At 37.7% G+C, this 19668-nt stretch overlaps 1 protein-coding gene across 7 annotated transcripts in view; it reads right to left on the reverse strand.

Moving 5' to 3' along the window:
• The window catches only part of RPS6KA3 (ribosomal protein S6 kinase A3), a 120474-nt gene that overhangs the window by 63018 nt on the left and 37788 nt on the right, over positions 1-19668 (reverse strand). Inside the window, exon 1 of one of the 7 annotated variants that reach the window (XM_058713837.1) lies at positions 7007-7408. The exons of the other annotated variants lie outside the window; for them this stretch is intronic. Coding sequence (XP_058569820.1) covers positions 7007-7045 — 39 coding nt within the window. The 5' untranslated portion in view covers positions 7046-7408. Of the gene's footprint in view, positions 1-7006; positions 7409-19668 lie in introns of those variants that run through there. 7 annotated transcript variants of the gene reach the window in all.

Here is a 19668-nt window from a genome sequence, read left to right on the forward strand (position 1 = left end):
CCACTGCCAGTCCAATTTATCCTCCTGACAAATTCGTTTTCTAAAAGGAGACAGCTCCAGTCATATGACCAGATGGCTCAAACACTCTTCTGAGTTTTCCCAAATTAAATGCACTGCTTCACCTTGGAATTTGAGGCCCTCTACAATACGGCTGCAACTTAGTTTTCTGGTATTTTCTCCCAACATTGCCTTACATGTAACCTTTCATCAACCTGGGTTACTTCCTGTTCCTTAAACGTGTTTTTAAAATTAAAGTAATATGTGCACACAAATGACAAATCAAATAGTGACAGAATACCTTATGATGAAAAGCAAGTCTCCTTTCACCCTCATACCTAGGCCTTTAAACAAAAGTTAGTTCTTTCTGCACCTTACTTTGATAATTCCTTGTTTGATTAACTTTAAGACAATGCCTGCTGACTTAAAAAAAAATTTAATGTTTACTTATTTTTGAGACAGAGAGATACAGAGCGTTAGTGGGAAAGGGACAGAAAAGAGGGAAACACAGAATCTGAAACAGGCTCCAGGCTCCAAGCTGTCAATACAGAGCCCGACACGGGGCTCAAACCACGAACCTGAGCCAAAGTTGGACACTTAACTGACTGAGCCACCCAGGTGCCCCAAGACAATGACTGCTGATTTAAAAATTAGATGATTCACTTATATCCTTTTATCATCTTTCTCTCCACTGTTTGATAATTATATTACTTCTACATAAACTTTTTTTTTTAATGTTTATTTATTTATTTTGAGAGCGAGTGCCTGAGCAGGGGAGGGGCAGAGAGAGAGAGAGAGAGCGAGAGAAAGAATCCCAAGCAGTCTCCAAGCTGTCAGTGCAGAGCCCGACACAGGGGCTCCATCTCACAAACCCTGAGATTATGACCTGAGCCAAAATCAAGAGTTGGACTGAGCCACCCAGGTGCCCCAAACTTATGTTTTCTCTTAGTTTTGGATAGAATCCTAACTCCTCACTTTGTAAAACGAGGCTAATTAGTGCCTATACATTTTTTTCTCTCAAGCTTCCCCAGTCTGCTGCTGATCGTATTTTTATTTTTATTAATATTAAGAAAATTAACATTCTCTGCTATAACCACAGCCAAATCCTTCACGTTGTCTCCACAGCCTGATTTTAAAAGCAGAAGGCTTATAAGCCAGCATCCACATATATTTTCATGACAATATATTGTTTAAATGTAGGCTAGAAAGTACATTTAAATTTCCTTTTATATGGGCCTGTAACAGTGACTTCCAAAACAATCTGAGGGGACTTAAAAAACCACCATTTCATCAAACGCTTAAATTCATGATACATTTTACTTTGAGTTTTATTGGGACCATGAATTTTTTGCATGTTTTTTTTTTCCTGTTTGTAACAGCAGTACCCCCAACCCCCACCCCATCATTCTGGGGGAAGGGAAAGGTTAATCTGACCATTAGTCTTAATTTCTCCTTAACCCTTTACCATACTTCCCATTCTTCTGAGAGCACTCTCTTACTCTCCCATCAGGAATGGTTGTTCTCTAGGCCTTGCTGCACAGCTATTACCTCCGGATACCTCTTCAGTGCTTTTCTGGTCGAATCCACTATTCTCAGTTTCCCATGTCTTTCTCTTTCTTAGATTACTCCCTTGTAACTTCCTAAGAAAGGTGATGTAGAAAAAAAACTTTCTGAAGCTTGCACATCTGAAGATATCTTTATTTTGTCTTCACATTTGTATAATTTGCCTTTGTACCAAATTCTAGAATAAAAACAATCTGGCCCCAGAACATTGACACCAATGATCCAATGCCCTCTAACAGCCAGGACTGCTACTGAAATGGGTGATGTTAGCCTGATACACATTTTTGGGAAGGTGAACTGGTTTTCTTTCCAGAAGCTTTTTTTTTTTTTAATTTCTTTTTTACATTTATTTATTTTTGAAAGACAGAGAGAGACAGAGCACAAGCAGGGGAGGGGCAGAGAGAGAAGGAGACACAGAATCCAAAGCAGGTTCCAGGCTCTTAGCTGTCAACACAGAGCCCGATGTGGGGCTCGAACTCACGAACAGCGAGATCATGACCTGAGTCAAAGTCAGACGCTTAACTGAGTGAGCCACCCAGGCGCCCCTCTTTCCAGAAGCTTTAAGAATTTTCTCTGTCCTTGGACTTCTGAAATTACTCATTAGTGAGATAAATATGGGTCTTCTTTCCTTCTGAATGTTAGATGGTTAGTGAGACTTTATAATCTAAAGACCTGAATTCTTTGCCTCTGGGGGAAATCTAACATTTCTTTTATAATTTCCTTCCATCCATTTTTCAGGGTTTGTCTTTTTGCAACTCCTCTATTTAGTTGGGTATTGTATGTCTGGGATTGAATCCTGTATGCCACTTATCTTTTCTCTCCTATTTTCTGAGACATTTCCTTGATTTTATTTTCCCACCCTCATACTGAATTTCTTATTCTGGCAAATCTTATTTTTATTTTGTTTTTAAAGAGAGAGGGAGCATGAGTGGGGGACAGGGAGAGAGAGAGAGAATCTTAAGTAGGGTCTGCACTCAGTGCAGAGCACCACGTGGGGCTTGATCCCACAACCCTGGGTTCATGACGAGCCCAAACCAAGAGTCTGAGGCTCAACCAACTGAGCCACTCGGGTGCCTTCAGCAAATCTTGTTTTAAAATAAATTTGCAAGCGCTCCTTTTCTCAATGTTTCTTTAAAAAAAAAATAGCAACTTTGGGCGCCTATGTGGCTCAGTCCGTTAAGCATCCGACTTCAGCTCAGGTCATGATCTCGTGGTTTGTGAATTGGAGCCTTGCGCGCATTCTGTGCTGCCAGCTCAGAGCCTGGAGCCTGCTTCCGATTCTGTTTCCCTCTCTCTCTGCCCCTACCCCACTCACTCTCTCTCTTAAAAATAAATAAAAAGTTAAAAAATTTAATAAAAAATGGCAACTTCCTCCACTCCCTACCCTCTTCCCCCAAAATGGATGCAATCATTCCAAACCTCTTTGAGGATATAAACTAGAATTTCAAAAGTCTTTTTCTAAATTGGTGCTAGGGAAGTACAAAAAAGTGTTCTTGGGTGTGGAGACAAAAGATCAAGGCCTATGGCCCAAGTTCTGAAAATCTGTCACTGTTTTATCTTCAACACATGTTTTTGTTCCTTCCATGTTTAAATTTTTACTAGTTACATTAGCAAGCTATTTTCTATCTACTTTTATGTATATGTAGTCATAGTAGTATAAGAGGTAAAACATCCTTGGTTGGTATCTCAATGTCTAGCCTGTGCTTAATGTCACCCGTGTTTCCAAGTTATGGGACCATGAGTATTTTAGAAATGAATTTGAGGTTCACCTAGGACGTAATATTGATAATGTTTGGGCAATCTCAGACAACAGGTAAAAAAGCAAACATGTGCTCTTCTAGCTCACACCTAGAATCCAATGAGATGGATGCAGAGAGGAATATCAAATTTGTGAAGTCAGGACTGACATTTGCATGTGAAAAACATATCTTGTCAATAAATCACCTGTTACTGAAATAAATCTGTCATATGAAAACATAGAACTAAAGTTTGACAGTTTATAAAATTGTGTTTTTGCCTGTAAGTACACAGAAAGCAACTATAATTTTAAGAAAAAAGAATGTTGCCAATGAAGTGGAGCACATATTTAACTTATATCCATTATTACTCTGTGAGGTTCACATATTTATACATTTTCTAGTACAAGTGTATTTTCTGCCCATTCATCATCACAAAAAAACTTACTTTGTGTATTTTCAAAAGTTATAGTAAATTCTGTATTTTTATTTTTACAAAGTCTATGTTTATTTTGTAAGTAAAGTTCTAGTTGTAGGCAAAACTGTGAGGCTGGCAGCTGTTCTATACCACAGCCCTGTATCATTTATCTATACTATCACTTTTGGATATTTGCTGCCCCCAGCCTAGGTGTTCAATACCTTCAAGCTATGTATGGGAACTCATTTGTCCATTTAAACATTTCTTTCCTGAGTACCTAATACATGCCAAGCACTCTTCTAGGTCTCCGAGATATACAATAAATGAAACAGACCAAAATCTCTGGTGTTTTGGGGAGAAACCAAACAATAATAATAGGTATATTCATGTTAGAACATGATAAATATCATAGACAAAAGATATTAAGTTGGGTAAGAGGGATCAGAAGTGCAGAGATGAAAAGGACAGCTTCCAATTTTAAATAAAATCATCAGTGTAGGTTTTATTGAAAAGGTGCTATGTTAGTAAAGACCAAAAGGATGTGATGGAGTCAACCATTTGGGGAAAGAGCATTTCAGGCAACAGACAAGCCAGTGTAGAGGTCAGTGTGGGAGCATACATGGAAACCAGTGTTTGCATAAGAGAATGCAAAAGAGAAGAAGAAAATAGGTCGAAGAGGGAACTAAAATTCAGGAGGCTCTGTTGTTTCTGCTTCTTTCTGATTGGTTCAAATACAAATGTTTCTGATCTATGACAGACTCTCTTAGAAGGCAACTCAGATCATGAGCCAGGTAGTGTGCTAGCTGTTACAGATACTAAGATGAAGAATAGTGGGGCGCCTGGGTGGCTCAGTCGGTTAGGCATCTGACTTCGGCTCAGGTCATGATCTCGGTGTTCATGAGTTTGAGCCCCGTGTCAGGCTCTGTGCTGACAGCTCAGAGCCTGGAACCTGCTTCGGATTCTGGGTCTTCCTCTCTCTCTGCCCCTCCCCTACTCATGCTCTGTCTCCCTCTGTCTCAGAAATAAACATTAAAAAAGTAAAAAAAAGTTTTAATATCATCACTGATGACCGGAACTATGATACATCAAGAAATTAACAAAATCACTGTTCTATTTATACTGTGATTAATACCCACATCCAATAGTGAAATAAACAGAAACAGTTTCTCAGGTGTGACAGACTTTGGTTAACAAAAATTCACTCTTTGTGTAGCAAAGAAAGACAGTAATTTGATCAAGAAAATGTGCCTATAGGGGCACCTCGGTGGCTCAGTCAGTTGAGCGGCTGACTTCGGCTCAGGTCGTAATCTCACAGTTCACGGGTTCCAGCCCTGGGTCAGGCTCTGTGCTGACAGCTCAGAGCCTGGAGCCTGCTTCTGATTCTGTGTCTCCCTCTCTCTCTCTGCCCCTCCCCCACTCTCACTTTGTCTCACTCTGTCTCTCAAAAATAAATAAAATGTAATAAAAAAATTTAACAAGAATAGTATCTTCCCTCTAGGAATTGACCTAGGGATTCCAAGATTTATTATTGGATAAATACTTGTTGAGATATGACCCATGATAGAAAAAACAAGGCCAGTTCAGCTAAAAAATATATAATTTTAGGAATTCTGCAAAGAATGTCATTTTAGACATCACAGAAAAATGGCAGAAGAAAATTTATGGACAGGTAGATCTTATGGTGTTTCTCCAATCACACAGAAAGCCACCCTGTTTGTTTCCCAGGACTACCAAGAGGTCCACAGGTTCCTTCCTAAATGACCCTTAAAGTTCACCCTTTAATGGGGAAAAAAATTAACTTAGCGTTTCCTTTTTAAGTTGAGAAGGAAAAGATACAAGTTTGTTCTTAAAATGTAAAAGGATTAAAGAAAAGGAACAGAAAGTGATGTTATTTGAGTTATAGAAAACCTAATATTGTAACATACTGCCATTAAGTAAACAAACTGGGTGATATTAATTGATTTTAAAGAATGATTCAACATTTGGCATTATGCCCTGACTTGTATACATAATTTCCTTTTTCCTGCCCTCCCTTGAGTCAGGAAGTGTGTTCTTAAGGCATTTGTATTTTCTAAATTGTTTTGAATGTCAGAAAATATGGTTGAAAGTTGAAGTAAACTATTTAAATGTTTCTTGGTAAAAACTAATGAATAAATCTTTTCTAACCATGAATAGTAACCAGTTTTTGGCCTAACATAAAGAAGACCTTACAAATGAAAAATGTATACTTTATTTGCCTCTTAAATGTAACTCAAAATCAAAGTATTAATCTCTATATAGATAGAAGGTTCTATAATGTACCATATTTTTTAATTTAAAACATGTATGTTAATTTTTAGATGATCAAGATACATAAAAACTATTTGGCTGTGACATAATTAGGCTGGTTATTGAAGCCATGGTGAAAGCCATATTTTAATATATTCTAGATTACAATTTGACCAAATCCAATTTACCTTTTTTCTAATGGATTATAAATATGCTCAGCATTTTTCAGCTAACCACAGTTTCTAAGAGAGTATTCCAAGCCAGCTTCTTATATTCGTTTGAGAAAACAGTATTGCTGTTTTCCAGACTAACTCTCCTAATCACTGCTGGAGAGAGCACAGTTTTCTCCTAATCGGGAATCCCAATCAACAAATTTAATTCTCTTTAAAGAGCAGCAGGATAGCACAATTCTCATGGCAAAATATCAAGTTAATTTGGCAGAATTTTAGATGGCATAAAATGCAAATTATCATTTGTTATAAGCACATTTCAACAAAGTAATGCTTTGAAAACTCTGCCTACTCTAAGTCAGATAAAATTACTCAAAGTCACTTAAATACAGTTGATAAAAAACTTCAAAACTTTAAAAGAACCAATTTCAACAAAAGTCTGAATTTAAGGTCTTAATTCTTTAAAATAAGACATTCTCCTACCCATTAAAATATTGCTTACATTAGAGTAATCTCCTATTAGTAAGTTCACAATTTTTTTCATGTCTAGTTTAATACTGAAAGTTACCATCATCATACAAAATTATACCATATAAAATTACCATCACTAGCAAAGTAAATATTACTCTCCAGTAAAAGCTAATGCAAAAATAAGTTTACAAAATATACAGAGTTGAAATGTATAATACACATGACTGGCTTACTTTTTTGGCAAACAGCCTACAAAAACTGGTTTTGAATTTTGAAAAGCTTCTTAAAAGAACATATAAAATGAAATTATTGTTTAATTAGTATAACCATACTTAGCTCCAACTAAAACATTTTAGTCTTTAAAGAAGTTGAACAAAGCTTACCTGTATAGAGCGAACACGAAAAGACAAAAATTTAAACATGGCTACGAAACCATGATGGTGATACAAGAATTTCTGACCGTAAAACTTAGGTTAGAAAGGGAAGGCCAAGCCCCTGCAAAGTTTTCTCCTACCAGCTGTTCCGGCAATTAGAAAATTTCCTGTCAGGTGGGTCCTGAAATGCTAGAAAAAGAGGCCTGACAATTTTCCTGTGGTAAAAGAAAGGAGAAACGTAATGGCGAGGGCACTAATGTAGCTGATAGGTAGGGAGGCCAGAACAGGAAACCAAAAAAGATTTGCTGATAGCAAAATCCTGTTGAAATGTTCTTAACTCCTAGTTCCCAGCAATCTAGACAATTTTCACAATCGGTGAGATGAACATTATTCTATTTCAAAATCCTGAGAAATTCTAGTATTTAACTACATGACTCTTCAAAAGCAAATGAAACTAGTCAGCACTATTAAAGTCATAAAAGTCATTGATGCACATGTGAAGTTTTACCCTTTGTAATGCTTACACACACACTCCAAAGGGTAGTCTCAAGACTATTTTAAGGTTATATATAGACAAGTCATGGGTATTCTCTGTCAGTGAGGAATTGTTTCATAACTATGGGAAGAAAATGACCACTTGTTGATTGCAAGCAACTTTTTGATTGTGATATAAGGACAAATTTTTTCAGTTTTAAATGAAAGTAAATTACATTTAAATTCACATTGGTTATAGACATCAATTATCAGCCAGGTTAAAGCCTTTTAGGTCCATGGCTAAAAATCCTAGTTGATAAAATCTAAATTAAAAAAAAAAAGCCTAATCCCTGGGTTATTAGTGAGCAAAAAGAACACTTACTGAATGAGCCAAACTGGAAAAGGAGAGGTCAAGTTACCAGACAATCCTTTACTCCATTTCATCCTCTAATAGTCTCCAGAAGTTTTTCTAAGGTATTTTTATTTTGGAAAATATTTTGTAAGTATGCTAAGAGTCAGAATATGATCACTGACATAGTGGCATTTAAACAAAACTCAAGGACAGAAACATCGAGAGCTGTGGGAAAATGCTCTACCTGATGTACATTAACCTATGTGGAACCAACAAAAACATCACGACCTAGATGAACTGAATAAAATAGCTGCATTTTCAAAACCCAAAGAGTCTCTAGAAAACCCCAAAAATGATCAGCTAGTTTTCTGGATGAAGGAACCATGGTCAAGGCAGGCACATACTTGATGATGTATCTATAATGGGAGCTCAGTTCAGTACTCCTTTACTGAGCAAACATTAGAGTGTCCATTGGGTGCTTACAGGTGCCATATGGCTCTTCCTGTCAGATCACAATTTTGCAGCTATGTTCTATAAATGTTGCTGCTAAATTTAATTTTTATGGCAATATTTTACAAATGACATAATCGAAGTTAAAGAATAAAAAAATTGCTCAATTTAAAAAATTATCCTATATAATACATTAGAATCAACTGGGAGGGGTGCCTGGGTGGCTCAGTCAGTTGAGTATCCGACTCTTGATTTCAGCTCAGGTCATGATCCCAGGGTTGTGGGATCAAGCCCCGTGTTGGGCTCCATGCTAAGCATGGAGCCTACTTGGGATTCTCTCTGTCTCCCTCTGCCTCTCTCTCCTGCTTGCATGCGCTCTCTAAACCACCCCCCCCCCAAAAAAAAAAACAAACCAAAAAACAAAGAAACAAAACCAGAAAAATCTTTAGAATCAACTGGGACCCAGATAAACGTCCAAGATAAAATTCTGAATTCTGCTAGGAGATTGTGCTGTCCTCTTGATTAAAAATGCATGCCTGAATTTTTCACCAATCTTAAGGAAAGCACTTAAGATTAATTTTCCATCAGAACATGAACCTACCCATCTCCAGAAGGAATTGTTTAAGTCTCATTACAATGCTACAAAAGGGCAGCAAGGTTAGGACAACCACCTAACATAAAACTGCAGTCTAAACATGAGGTGTCTCTTAAGACCGCCAAGGAGCAGCAAACAAACAGCATGGTTAATGCACAACTGATTAAGACGTACAAAACAAAATAGGAGTGTCTCTATACAGCAGTCATCAACTTTATTCAAGTAATACTTAAGGAACAACCAAATAACCTTTTCGGAATTTAAAGGATTAGTCTGAATTGGCTTTAATGACTACTGATGCTCAGGTTAACAGTCACATTTTGCTGTGTGCTGTGCTTTTTAATATTAGCACTAAGAAAATGAAGCAGTATTTCAAATACCGACACCTAAAATAAGTTTTCCTGAGTTGAAATAATACCTTAATTAAAACAGTGTGGTACTGCTATGTAAAAGATAAACAGGGCGAGAAAAAGAGTAAAAGAATAAACTTGACACTTTACATCTGAGGGAGGGAGATATTAGGACAGTTGGTTATTTGGGAAATGGAGAAGCCATAGAGGAAAATATTGATACAGATTTGATTATAATATTCAAAAACTTCTCTACATCACAAGGTACCACAAATAAAGTTACAAGACTAGTTCAGGTGATTAGAATCCCTTATAATTATATTACGACTCATCACAGAGCAACTGCTTTATTTGGGTGTTAGCTATTTCCTAACCAAAAATGAAAGCTCTTAGGCCCTTTGGTACACTGCTTAGGGCACTGATTACTGTTTAAGTCCATGCCACTGCCCCTGCCAGATTGTTCTTCAGAACAGGCACCATACTTACTTTTGTATCTCCATAGCAAAGAGCATACAGTAGGAATTCAAATAAAGCCTGCCTGAGTAAGAAGCATATGCTGAAATCTGAAATGGACACTACTTGTGCGGTTGTGTGCATGAAACTAGATATTATTGTTTATGTTTATCCTGCCTCTTTTAACTTTACTTAAATTTGTTATTAAAATTTCAGCTAGTTTTTCTTTATTCTTTTATCTTACTGGTTTTAATGTTTTCCTTACTATTTAAAAAAGTAAATTTTATTATAAAAAGTATGCATGTCCATTACAGAAAACTTAAATAATGAACAAGAAGGAGAAAAACAAAAGAAAAAAAATCACAATTTTATTTAGTGCTTTTCTTTCCAGTTTTTTTTCTGTATACACACACGCATACACTTGAATCCTACTATATGCATGTATCCCTTTTTTCTATAAAGGGCTGGACAGTAAATGCTTTTTGACTTTGTAGGCCATATGTTCTCTGTCAACTCTGCTACAGTATACTCTGTATACTGAGGCTTAGTATACAGCCAGAATAATCTTTTAAAATTTATTTATTGAGGGAGGTGGGCAGGGCAGAGAGATAGAGAATCCCAAGTAGGCTCCACACCGTCAGTGCAAAGCCTGATGTGGGGCTTGAACTCACGAACTGCGAGATCATGACCTGGGCTGAAATCAAGAGTCACTGCTTAACTGACTGAGCCACTCAGGCGTCCCACAGCCAGAATAATCTTAAAACAGAAATCAGACTGGGTCATGCCCCTGCCTCAAATTCTTCAATAGCTTCCCATCACAGAACAAGACCCCAATTTCTCAGTCTATGGACTGTAAAGCAAGCACTAATAAACACTACTTCATCCTGACTTGGGAATATACTCCCTAAATCATTCAGATACGATGTCAATATTTGGTTTTAGACAGTGTTTTATTATGTTAAGGTCAGACTTTCTCTTTACTAAAACAGGCATGAATAGTCTATTTTATAAAATGTCTTATCTATTAATATAATCACTTAGTGTATCTCCTTTGACCTAAAGATTTGATAATGCAGATCAACAAATGTCCTAAGGTTTGTATTTCTGGGAAAAATCCATTGTTTTAATATATGTATTTGATTTATAATTTATTTTATTTTTGATGTTTTATTTATTTTTGAGAGACAGAGAGGAGCAGAGAGTGAGGGGGACAGAGGATCCAAAGCAGGCTGTGTGCTGATAGCAGCAAGCCTGATGTGGGGCTTGAACTCACAAACCATGAGATCATGACCCGAGCCAAAGTCAGACGCTTAACTGACTGAGCCATACAGGAGCCCATGATTTGTAAATTTTTAAAAGGATTTTTGCATCTATACTCATAAGTTAAATTGGCACAATTTCCTTTTGTGTGTTAATTTTCATTTTTAGGGCCTTGTTAACTTTACAAAATAAACTAGAAGGCAATGCAAATTTTTCCTATGCTTTGGGACAATTTAAAAACCACAATTTAAATGATCTATTTCTTAAAAGTTTCAAAGATTTCTCCAGGAAATCATAGGCACCATAGTTGGGAGGCACAGAGTTTAATAGCTTAAATTTCTCCCTTGCTATTGGTATATTAAGTTTTCTATACCTTCGTAAATGATACCATCTAGATTTTCCTAGAAAAGCACATATTTCAGCAAGACTTTTGTATTAGTATATAGTTACACTTAGTATTCTGTTTTCAAAATTAAACTTATGGAAAATTTCAAGCATATCCAAAACTAGACAGAATAGCATAAGAAACCCTCATGTCCCCAGCACTCAGCTGTAACAATGACCAACTCACCGCCAATCTAGCTGCATACACTCACTTCACCCTACTCCCATAATTAATTATTTTGAAGCAAATCCCAGACATTATATCACTTCACCTATAAATATTTCTTTTTTTTCAACGTTTTTTTTTTGTTTTTTTTTTGGGACAGAGAGAGACAGAGCATGAACGGGGGAGGGGCAGAGAGAGAGGGAGACACAGAATCGGAAACAGGCTCCAGGCTCCGAGCCATCAGCCCAGAGCCTGACGCGGGGCTCGAACTCACGGACCGCGAGATCGTGACCTGGCTGAAGTCGGACGCTTAACCGACTGCGCCACCCAGGCGCCCCCACCTATAAATATTTCTGTTGTTACGATGTTAGAAACTCTTTCCTATCTATGATTATATTGTGTTTTGCTTTCTGAAAGTTGTGTATCTGCCTTTTATCTCACCTCCTGTTTTCTCCTTCACTGATTTTGGAATCTGTATTTAGTTCCTTCCTCTGACTTTCTGTAAATTCACTTTGTAGTTATTTCTCTAGCTTCTTTCACTGAATCCTTAGATCCTTATTTGAATTCTCATTTATTAATAATTTTTCTTTCAAATATATTTCTAACAATATCATTTAAGATACTGTATTCTAAGCACTGTGGTTACATGAAATTATTTGTTAATTCTTACCACACTGAGATAAGTACTATTATCCATACTAGAGATGAAATAACTGAGGCATAAAGAGAAGTTAAGGAAGCTGCTGCCCAAGTTCACACTTTCCTGAAAGTGGGAAGGGCTGTGATGTTGGTGGGAGCATAACCAGGCAAGTCTATCTGGGGAAGGAGCACGTATTACGTACAGCCAGTGGCTGACTTAGGACACAAACCAGGAGGTAAAACTTGTGATAAGACCCAGAAGAAAGATAGCTCAGTAGAGGGTCCATAGCAGAGTTCCTGAATGCTTTTCTACACCATATATTATATTCATCTGCAAAAACACCAACCCTGGCCAAACCCAATTATCAATCATTTTCATAACTCCACGACAGCTGAACCATGCTGGGAAAAAAATCAACCCCTACGACAGCAACTTAAAATGAACATATTTTTTAAAATGAGTTCTTTAAAAACAAAACAAAAAAGATAAAAATAAAAAATAAAAACAAAATGATTTATTTGGATACAATTTTTTGTATGGACAAATTTTTCAAACTCTGAAAGGTTTAGTATCTAAGGTTTTCCATTTAAGTACAGAAGAGTTACTCTCTAGCACGCATCCATCAGTAGATAATGTTACAAAGTGCTGAAGTTCTAAGGTTTTAAATCAGAGATAGGAAATATCACGAACCCGAACCAGATAGTAGTGACTTCCTAGAGCACTGAGAGGGGTTCCTTCTAAGATCCTGTCTCAATGGAAAGCATGCTGTGTTCCACTTGCAACATCTCCCATGAGTATGGAGAGAGCGCGCAAGGGGACAGCTGCACCAACGCCCGAGGTAAGAATACTGCAGTAAGCAGGGATACATCCTAGGTGGTACTGCTCATCAACTAATCCACACGTGTTTTTGTGTTGTTTTCTTCATGTAGGTACAGAGGTTACAACTTTGAATATATGACAGTATTTCAGATTGACTTAATAAACCATTTATACTTAAGCAGAACTTAATCAAATCAGTTTTCTCTCTTTCCAATTGTGGATTAGATCACTCAAATTGAAAAAAAAATGTGTAGACTCCAGCAAAGGAGAAGCAATTTTGGATCAGAGGTCCCATATGAGGTAGGCAAACCATGAAAAAAAGGGGGGATATTTTATTTTTTTAAAAGCTCTTAGGGGTGGATGAAAGGGACACTAGGGAGTGAAAAAATAGCCCTGAAAGAAAGCCAAAAATGTATCAAAGGGAAACCTTACATGCTTGGAAATTTTGCCTATTGTACACATACTCCATTTAATGCCACCATGCAGGCTAATTATAATGCTATTTATCTCAGAAATATTTTCCTAACTGGTATATACTTACATGTTCTAGAGTATATTTTTCCCATGCTCTGAGTGCTAAAATATACTCTCAGCCAATGAGTTAGAACAACAGACAATACTCTACACAATTAGTAAGTGTCGTTAATATACCACTCCACAAATGTTCCCTGCCAATGAGCACTCTATTGTACTTGCCTGTGTTGAGTGGGTTCTTCACTGTCTATTGTCTACTCTGCTAGTTTCTCTTTCTATAGATTATTTTGTGTTTGACCCATGGTGACTGCAAGAGGTGTGCAAGTTATATGCTGGACTTGTGGCTATGAGTATCACTTTGGATGTTCAAATGCAAGTTTTAAGGCAGCATGAGGGAAACTTCAAGGAAATGGAGGAAATCAGCAGACAACTGGGAACTGGTAAAATTCCCTGGATACTATGAAGGCCATTATACACATTACTGCAGCCTCAGGGTTACTATATGAACAAAAGCTAGAGCATCGTGTGGAAGTTGGAAGAAACTACTGCTAAAGGTCTATCATGACTTCAGGGGATGTTAAAAGAATAGGGGGAATTTCAGGGTGCTGCCTGTGTCCTTCATAGGGGTACTACTCCTTAACCTGGCATTTAAGGTCATCCATGAACTATCTTCCCTGTATCTTTTTAAGGCATTTTTATCACTATTGCTTCTAACAAGCTTTCTCCAATTAAAAAAAAAATTAATGTTTATTTTTGAGAGAGAGAGAGAGAGAGAGAGAGGGAGAAGAGAGGGCAAGCGAGCTTGAGTCAGGGAGGGGCAGAGAGAGAGGGAGACACAGAATTTGAAGCAGGCTCCAGGCTCTGAGCTGTCAGCACAGAGCCTGATGCGGGGCTCGAACTAGTGAACCATGAGATCATGACCTGAGCCAAAGTCGGATGCACGACCGACTGAGCCACCCAGGTACCCCCAAGCTTTCTCCAATTCTTGACAATCATGCAAGGGACTATGATACAAGAGCTACAAAGACTGAGTTGATAAATACAATGTTTAAGACTATAGTCATATAATATTATGAAGTTGATGTCATAAGTAATTAATGTATTCACAGTCACTGGAAATAAATAAGAGAAATGGAAGGGTCAAAGGACCAAGTTAAGAGAAAAGTAACCCATTTCATATTTTTTTTCTGAGGCCAGGCCTATTGTCAGCCACAAAATTACTGCATATCACCATAGTTCCTAAGAGGCATACTTTATCTCTGGTGAAGTCTGAAAGACCAGGATCACACTCTGGAAGGAAGAAGACAGAAAAATGAACACTTACTGGGTTCCTACTTTGTGCTAGGCACTTAATTATCTCCTTTAATTCTGAAGCCTCAGAAGAACATTTGCCTGGTACTGCAAGAACCATTAAGATAATTATTTCCCTACTAAGCAAGAAATTGTTTTAATGATGGTTTCAGGATGACTGTAGAGACTTAAACAATCAAGACTCCCTATTTCTTCAGCATGGATCACGAAGAGCATAGACTCCTCTAGCCAGCTGAGAAAAGATGGAAAATTCTGGAGTCCAGGAAGATATCTTGGCTTGATATACTACATAGCACTCTACCTTCTGCTATGAAGGTAGTCTCTCCCCAGCTCCACCAGAATAAAGGCTAAAAATAATCAAGTGTCTAGCAGGGGGTGCGGAGAACAAAAGACACTGGCTAGAACAAGTTAACTGGTGAGAAATTCAACAAGTTATACGTAAATATGGATTAATATGCAAACATTCCTGTTATATTCCAGTATGAATCAATTTAACTGGATACATTTTCTTACATTTTATGATACATGGAGGATATAAAAGTTTTTACTTCAGGTGAGTAAAGACAGGAAAGGATTGAACCTTTTAAAAGTAAAAATAAAGGAAAAGAGTATTGAAATTCCAGAAGATGGAAGAGAAGTGGATCTACGATATGGGAAGAAGGCAGATTGCAGGACAAAGAACAAAGGGAAGAGAGAAGAGATGAGATGGGAAGAAGGGAAACAATCCAGCTAGAATGAAATGGCTCTACCACAAACAGAAACCAGCAGACATGTTCAAGAGACAACACAAGGGCAGCTCCATATATCAAGAGGGTCTGAGTGGAAGTATTTTGTTTAGGAGAAATTTGGCTTACTTTTATGATTATCATTTTAGTCAAACTGATGTAGCTACCTCTCACATTCCACTCCCCACTTTTGGCTTTTGTTTACTCCACTTTCCCATGAGAATGCCTTCACCCAAATATTGACATTTACTTCTAAAAACCTATATCAAAATTTTATGTCTTCTGTGAATTACCTAATTACATCAGTTATACTAATTTTATTTTAAATTCTAGTCAACTTAAATTTTTATCAATGGTTAAATGGTCAAATAGTGCTGCAAGGCTTATATGACAAACAGCAGTACCTAGTGCTTCTGGTACCCTTCCAGCTTTTTTCACTGCTCCCTCTGGTATTTATCTCTAATCAACAACATAAGAAACAACAGGCGTTGGTGAGGAGAAAGGGTAACTCTCTTGCACTATTGGTGGGAATGCAAATTGATGCAACCACTCTAGGAAACAGTACAGGGGTTCCTCAAAAAGTTAAAAATGGAACTACCTTACTACCCAGCAATCACACTGGGTATTTACCTGAAGAATACAAAAGTACTGATTCAAAGGGTTTCATGCACCCTGATGTTTACAGCAGCATTATTTATAATAGTCAAATTATGGAAAGAGCCCAAGTGTCCATCAACTGATGAGTGGATAAAGAAGATGTGGTGTGTACACACACACACACACACACACACACACACACACACACACACAGGAATATTACTCAGCCATAAAAAGGAATGAAATCTTGCTGTTTACAACAACATAGATGGAGCTAGAGAGTATTATGTTAAGTGAAATAAGTCCATCAGAGAAAAACAAATTATGATTTCACTCATAGTGGAATTTAAGAAAGAAAACAAATAAACAAAGGAGAAATAAATGAAAGGCAAACCAGGAAACAGACTCTTAACTATAGAGAACAAACTGATGGTTACCAGAGGGGAGGTGGGCAGGTGGATGGGTGAGGCAGGTGATAGGGATTAAGGAGAACACTTGCTGTGATGAGCACTTGGTAATGTATGGAAGTGCTGAATCACTATATTGTACAGCTGAAACTAATATTATACTGTGTTAACTGGAATTTAAATAAAAACTTAAGAAAAAGAATAACCTTATATTACTTCCTCTTGACTCATCAATGTCAGATATTATCTTCAGACGTTCTATTCTAAGATGACTTAACATTCACATTGCAAGGTATGGTTAAATCAATATTTAGCTTTTATAATTATTGTGACTATGCAAACATTGTTCACTGCTAAGAAATATACTCCAGTTATATTTCTTGTGTACAACTTCTGTTTTCTTCTTAAGTTTGAAGTTGGTTTGTTTTAGAATTTGCTTTCTTGGTGCCTATCTCAAATTCTTCTCACTTTGCCTCTTAAGTGAATTTTCAATACTCCAACTTATTGGATAATTCATCACTTCTATTTTTTTTCCCTAGGAGACAGCCTTCCTGGAATCATCTGTCTGCTTCAATCTGGACTGAGTACTCTCTAAGCCTACAGAATGAACCAGTCTTCTGAAGTACCCTTTATTCATCACAATGGGAAGGAACTGTCTTCATTGTGCTTATAAATGTTGGATCCTTTGTTGCCTGAATCACATGTCTTTTTCTTAGTTAACAACCATCTAGTGTTGGCAAAGCCCATTTTCCAGCAACTTCCTAAAAATAGGTATATGTCTGAAAATATCCTGGTTGAAAATCATTTTCACTAAGCATTTCAAAGGCATTATTCCTTGCCTTCTAACTCAATGTTGAAATGTTTCATATCATTCTTATATCCAGTCCTTTATACATGATATTTAAAAAATCTCTAAATGGGGCACCTGGGTGGCTCAGTCGGTTGAGCTTCTGACTTCGGCTCAGGTCATGATCTCACGGTCGTGAGTTCGAGCCCCGCGTTGGGCTCTGTGCTGACAGCTTAGAGCCTGGAGCCTGCTTCGGATTCTGTGTCTCCCTCTCTCTCTGACCCTCCCCCATCCATGCTCTGTCTCCCTGTCTCAAAAATAAAATAAACATTAAAAAAATTTTTTAAAAATCTCTAAAAGCTTGTCTTAGTCCATTTGGGCTGCTGTAACAGAATACCATACACTGAGTCACTTATGCTAAACAACAGAGATTTATGTCAGAGTTTTGGAGGCTGGGAAGTCCATATCCAAACTGTCAGCAGAATCAGTGTCTGGTAAGAATCTGTTTCTTCATTCATAGACAGTCATTTTCTTGCTGTGTCTTCACATGGCAGAAGGGGCAGGCAAGTTCTCTGGTCTCTCTCTCTCGTTTTTTAATGTTTGTTTTTGAGAGAGAGAGAGAGAGAAAGGGAGGGGGGAGGGAGGGAAGGGGGAGAGAGAGGGAGAGAGAGGGAGAGAGAGGGAGAGAGAGGGAGAGAGAGGGAGAGAGAGAGAGAGAGAGAGTGAGAGAGAGAGAGAGAGAAAGATAGAGAGATACAGAATCCAAAGCAGGCACCAGGCTCTATGCTGTCCACACAGAGCCTGACACAGGGCCCAAACTCACAAACTGTGAGATCATGACCTGAGCCGAAGGCGGAATCTGAAGTCAGAAGCTTAATGGACTGAGCCACCCAGGAGCGACTGTGGGTCTCTTTTATAATGGCACTAATCCCATTCACGAGGCATTTGCCCTCATGACCTAACTGCCTCCTACAGGCCCCACCTCCAAAAACCATTACGTTGGGGATTAAGCTCCAACATATAAATTTTGGGGGGACACATTCAGTCCATAGCAAAACTTCCAGGGTTGTTGAGCACTGGTGTTTGAGAATTCACAATAATGATTCTTCTTGAGAGTAGGTATTCTTGTCTGTTTGTTTTTATTAATAGGCTTTCGGTATGCTGTTTAAATCCAGAGACTCACAGTCCTCATGTTGGGGGAATTTTTTTTTTAATCTAAGAGAATGATTATCACTGTATCATCATGGAAGAAAAAAATGCTAATTTAAATGTGTCACACCATTGACTTTAACAAACATTTTAATTTTAGAGATATTAAAATGTGGGGGACAAGTATCTTTATCTAATTTCTTCCTTTCCATTTCCCTGTTGTCTCTTTCCAGAATTCTTATTAGGCAGATGTTAGATTGCTTCTTTTTCTTTTTATCTCCTATTTTCTATCTCTTTCTCTTATTCCCTTTTTTGGGAGATTTCCTTAACATTAGCTTCTAAATATTCTACTAAAATGTAAGACATCCCTATCCCATTTTTTTTAAAGAGAGAGAAAGAGTGGGGAGAGGGAGAGAGAGTATCTTAAGCAGAACACAGAGCCCGACATGGGGCTCAGTGTTATGACCCTGAGATCGTGACCTGAGCCAAAATCAAGAGTTGAACGCTTAACCAAGTGAGCCACTCAGGCACCCCCCCCCCCCACCCCATTTTTAATTCTAAGAATTTATTCTTTTTCTGATTATATAAAAATAGCACCCTACTCTTATTTTAGGATTATCAATTTTGTCTCTTAACACTCAAAAGATAGTAATTTGACTTTTCTTTTTCCTTTTTTCTACATTGTTCCTTCAAGAGCTTATTCTTTCATTTAGAAGCCTTCCTCAAATGTCTAGTGATACTGGGCTTTTTAGTCATACTTAAAAGTGAGGCACTAGGGAGTAGACCAGATGTCCTGGAGCTTGTCAACTGTCAGGCATTTTTGTAGGTTAGTTGGCCAAGTAGGCAGCCTTTACGTTAAAGATCTCCTAAATGTCAGTATCTGAAGGACTTTTATGAAAGACCATTCAATTTCTTCAGGAAAGAAGACTTTACTTTTCTGCCTGAAGATACGGTCCTGGTTGGTGTAATGGGTAAGGGAAGGGGGGCATAACACCATTTAGTAGTAGGTTCTCACTTGATCTCCCTGTTTCTAGCCCAGTGCCTCACCCCACTTCCTACTATACTTTGGGTTCTATTAAGTCTGGAGCCACTGTGATTCATTTTTCTCTATAAAATATCTTCTATCTCTTCCAGGGGTAGGAGAGGGAAGAGAATGGAGGCTGTTTATATTGACACTCAACCAATCTCTGTTTTCAGCCTCATGGCATTCTTCCACTTTCCCTGGTACCTGGCAACCTCATTCTTGAGCTCTTCTGGGGCTGTGAGGGCAATAAATAA

This window comes from Neofelis nebulosa, chromosome X, assembly GCF_028018385.1.
Source record: "Neofelis nebulosa isolate mNeoNeb1 chromosome X, mNeoNeb1.pri, whole genome shotgun sequence".
Taxonomy (NCBI): domain Eukaryota; kingdom Metazoa; phylum Chordata; class Mammalia; order Carnivora; family Felidae; genus Neofelis; species Neofelis nebulosa.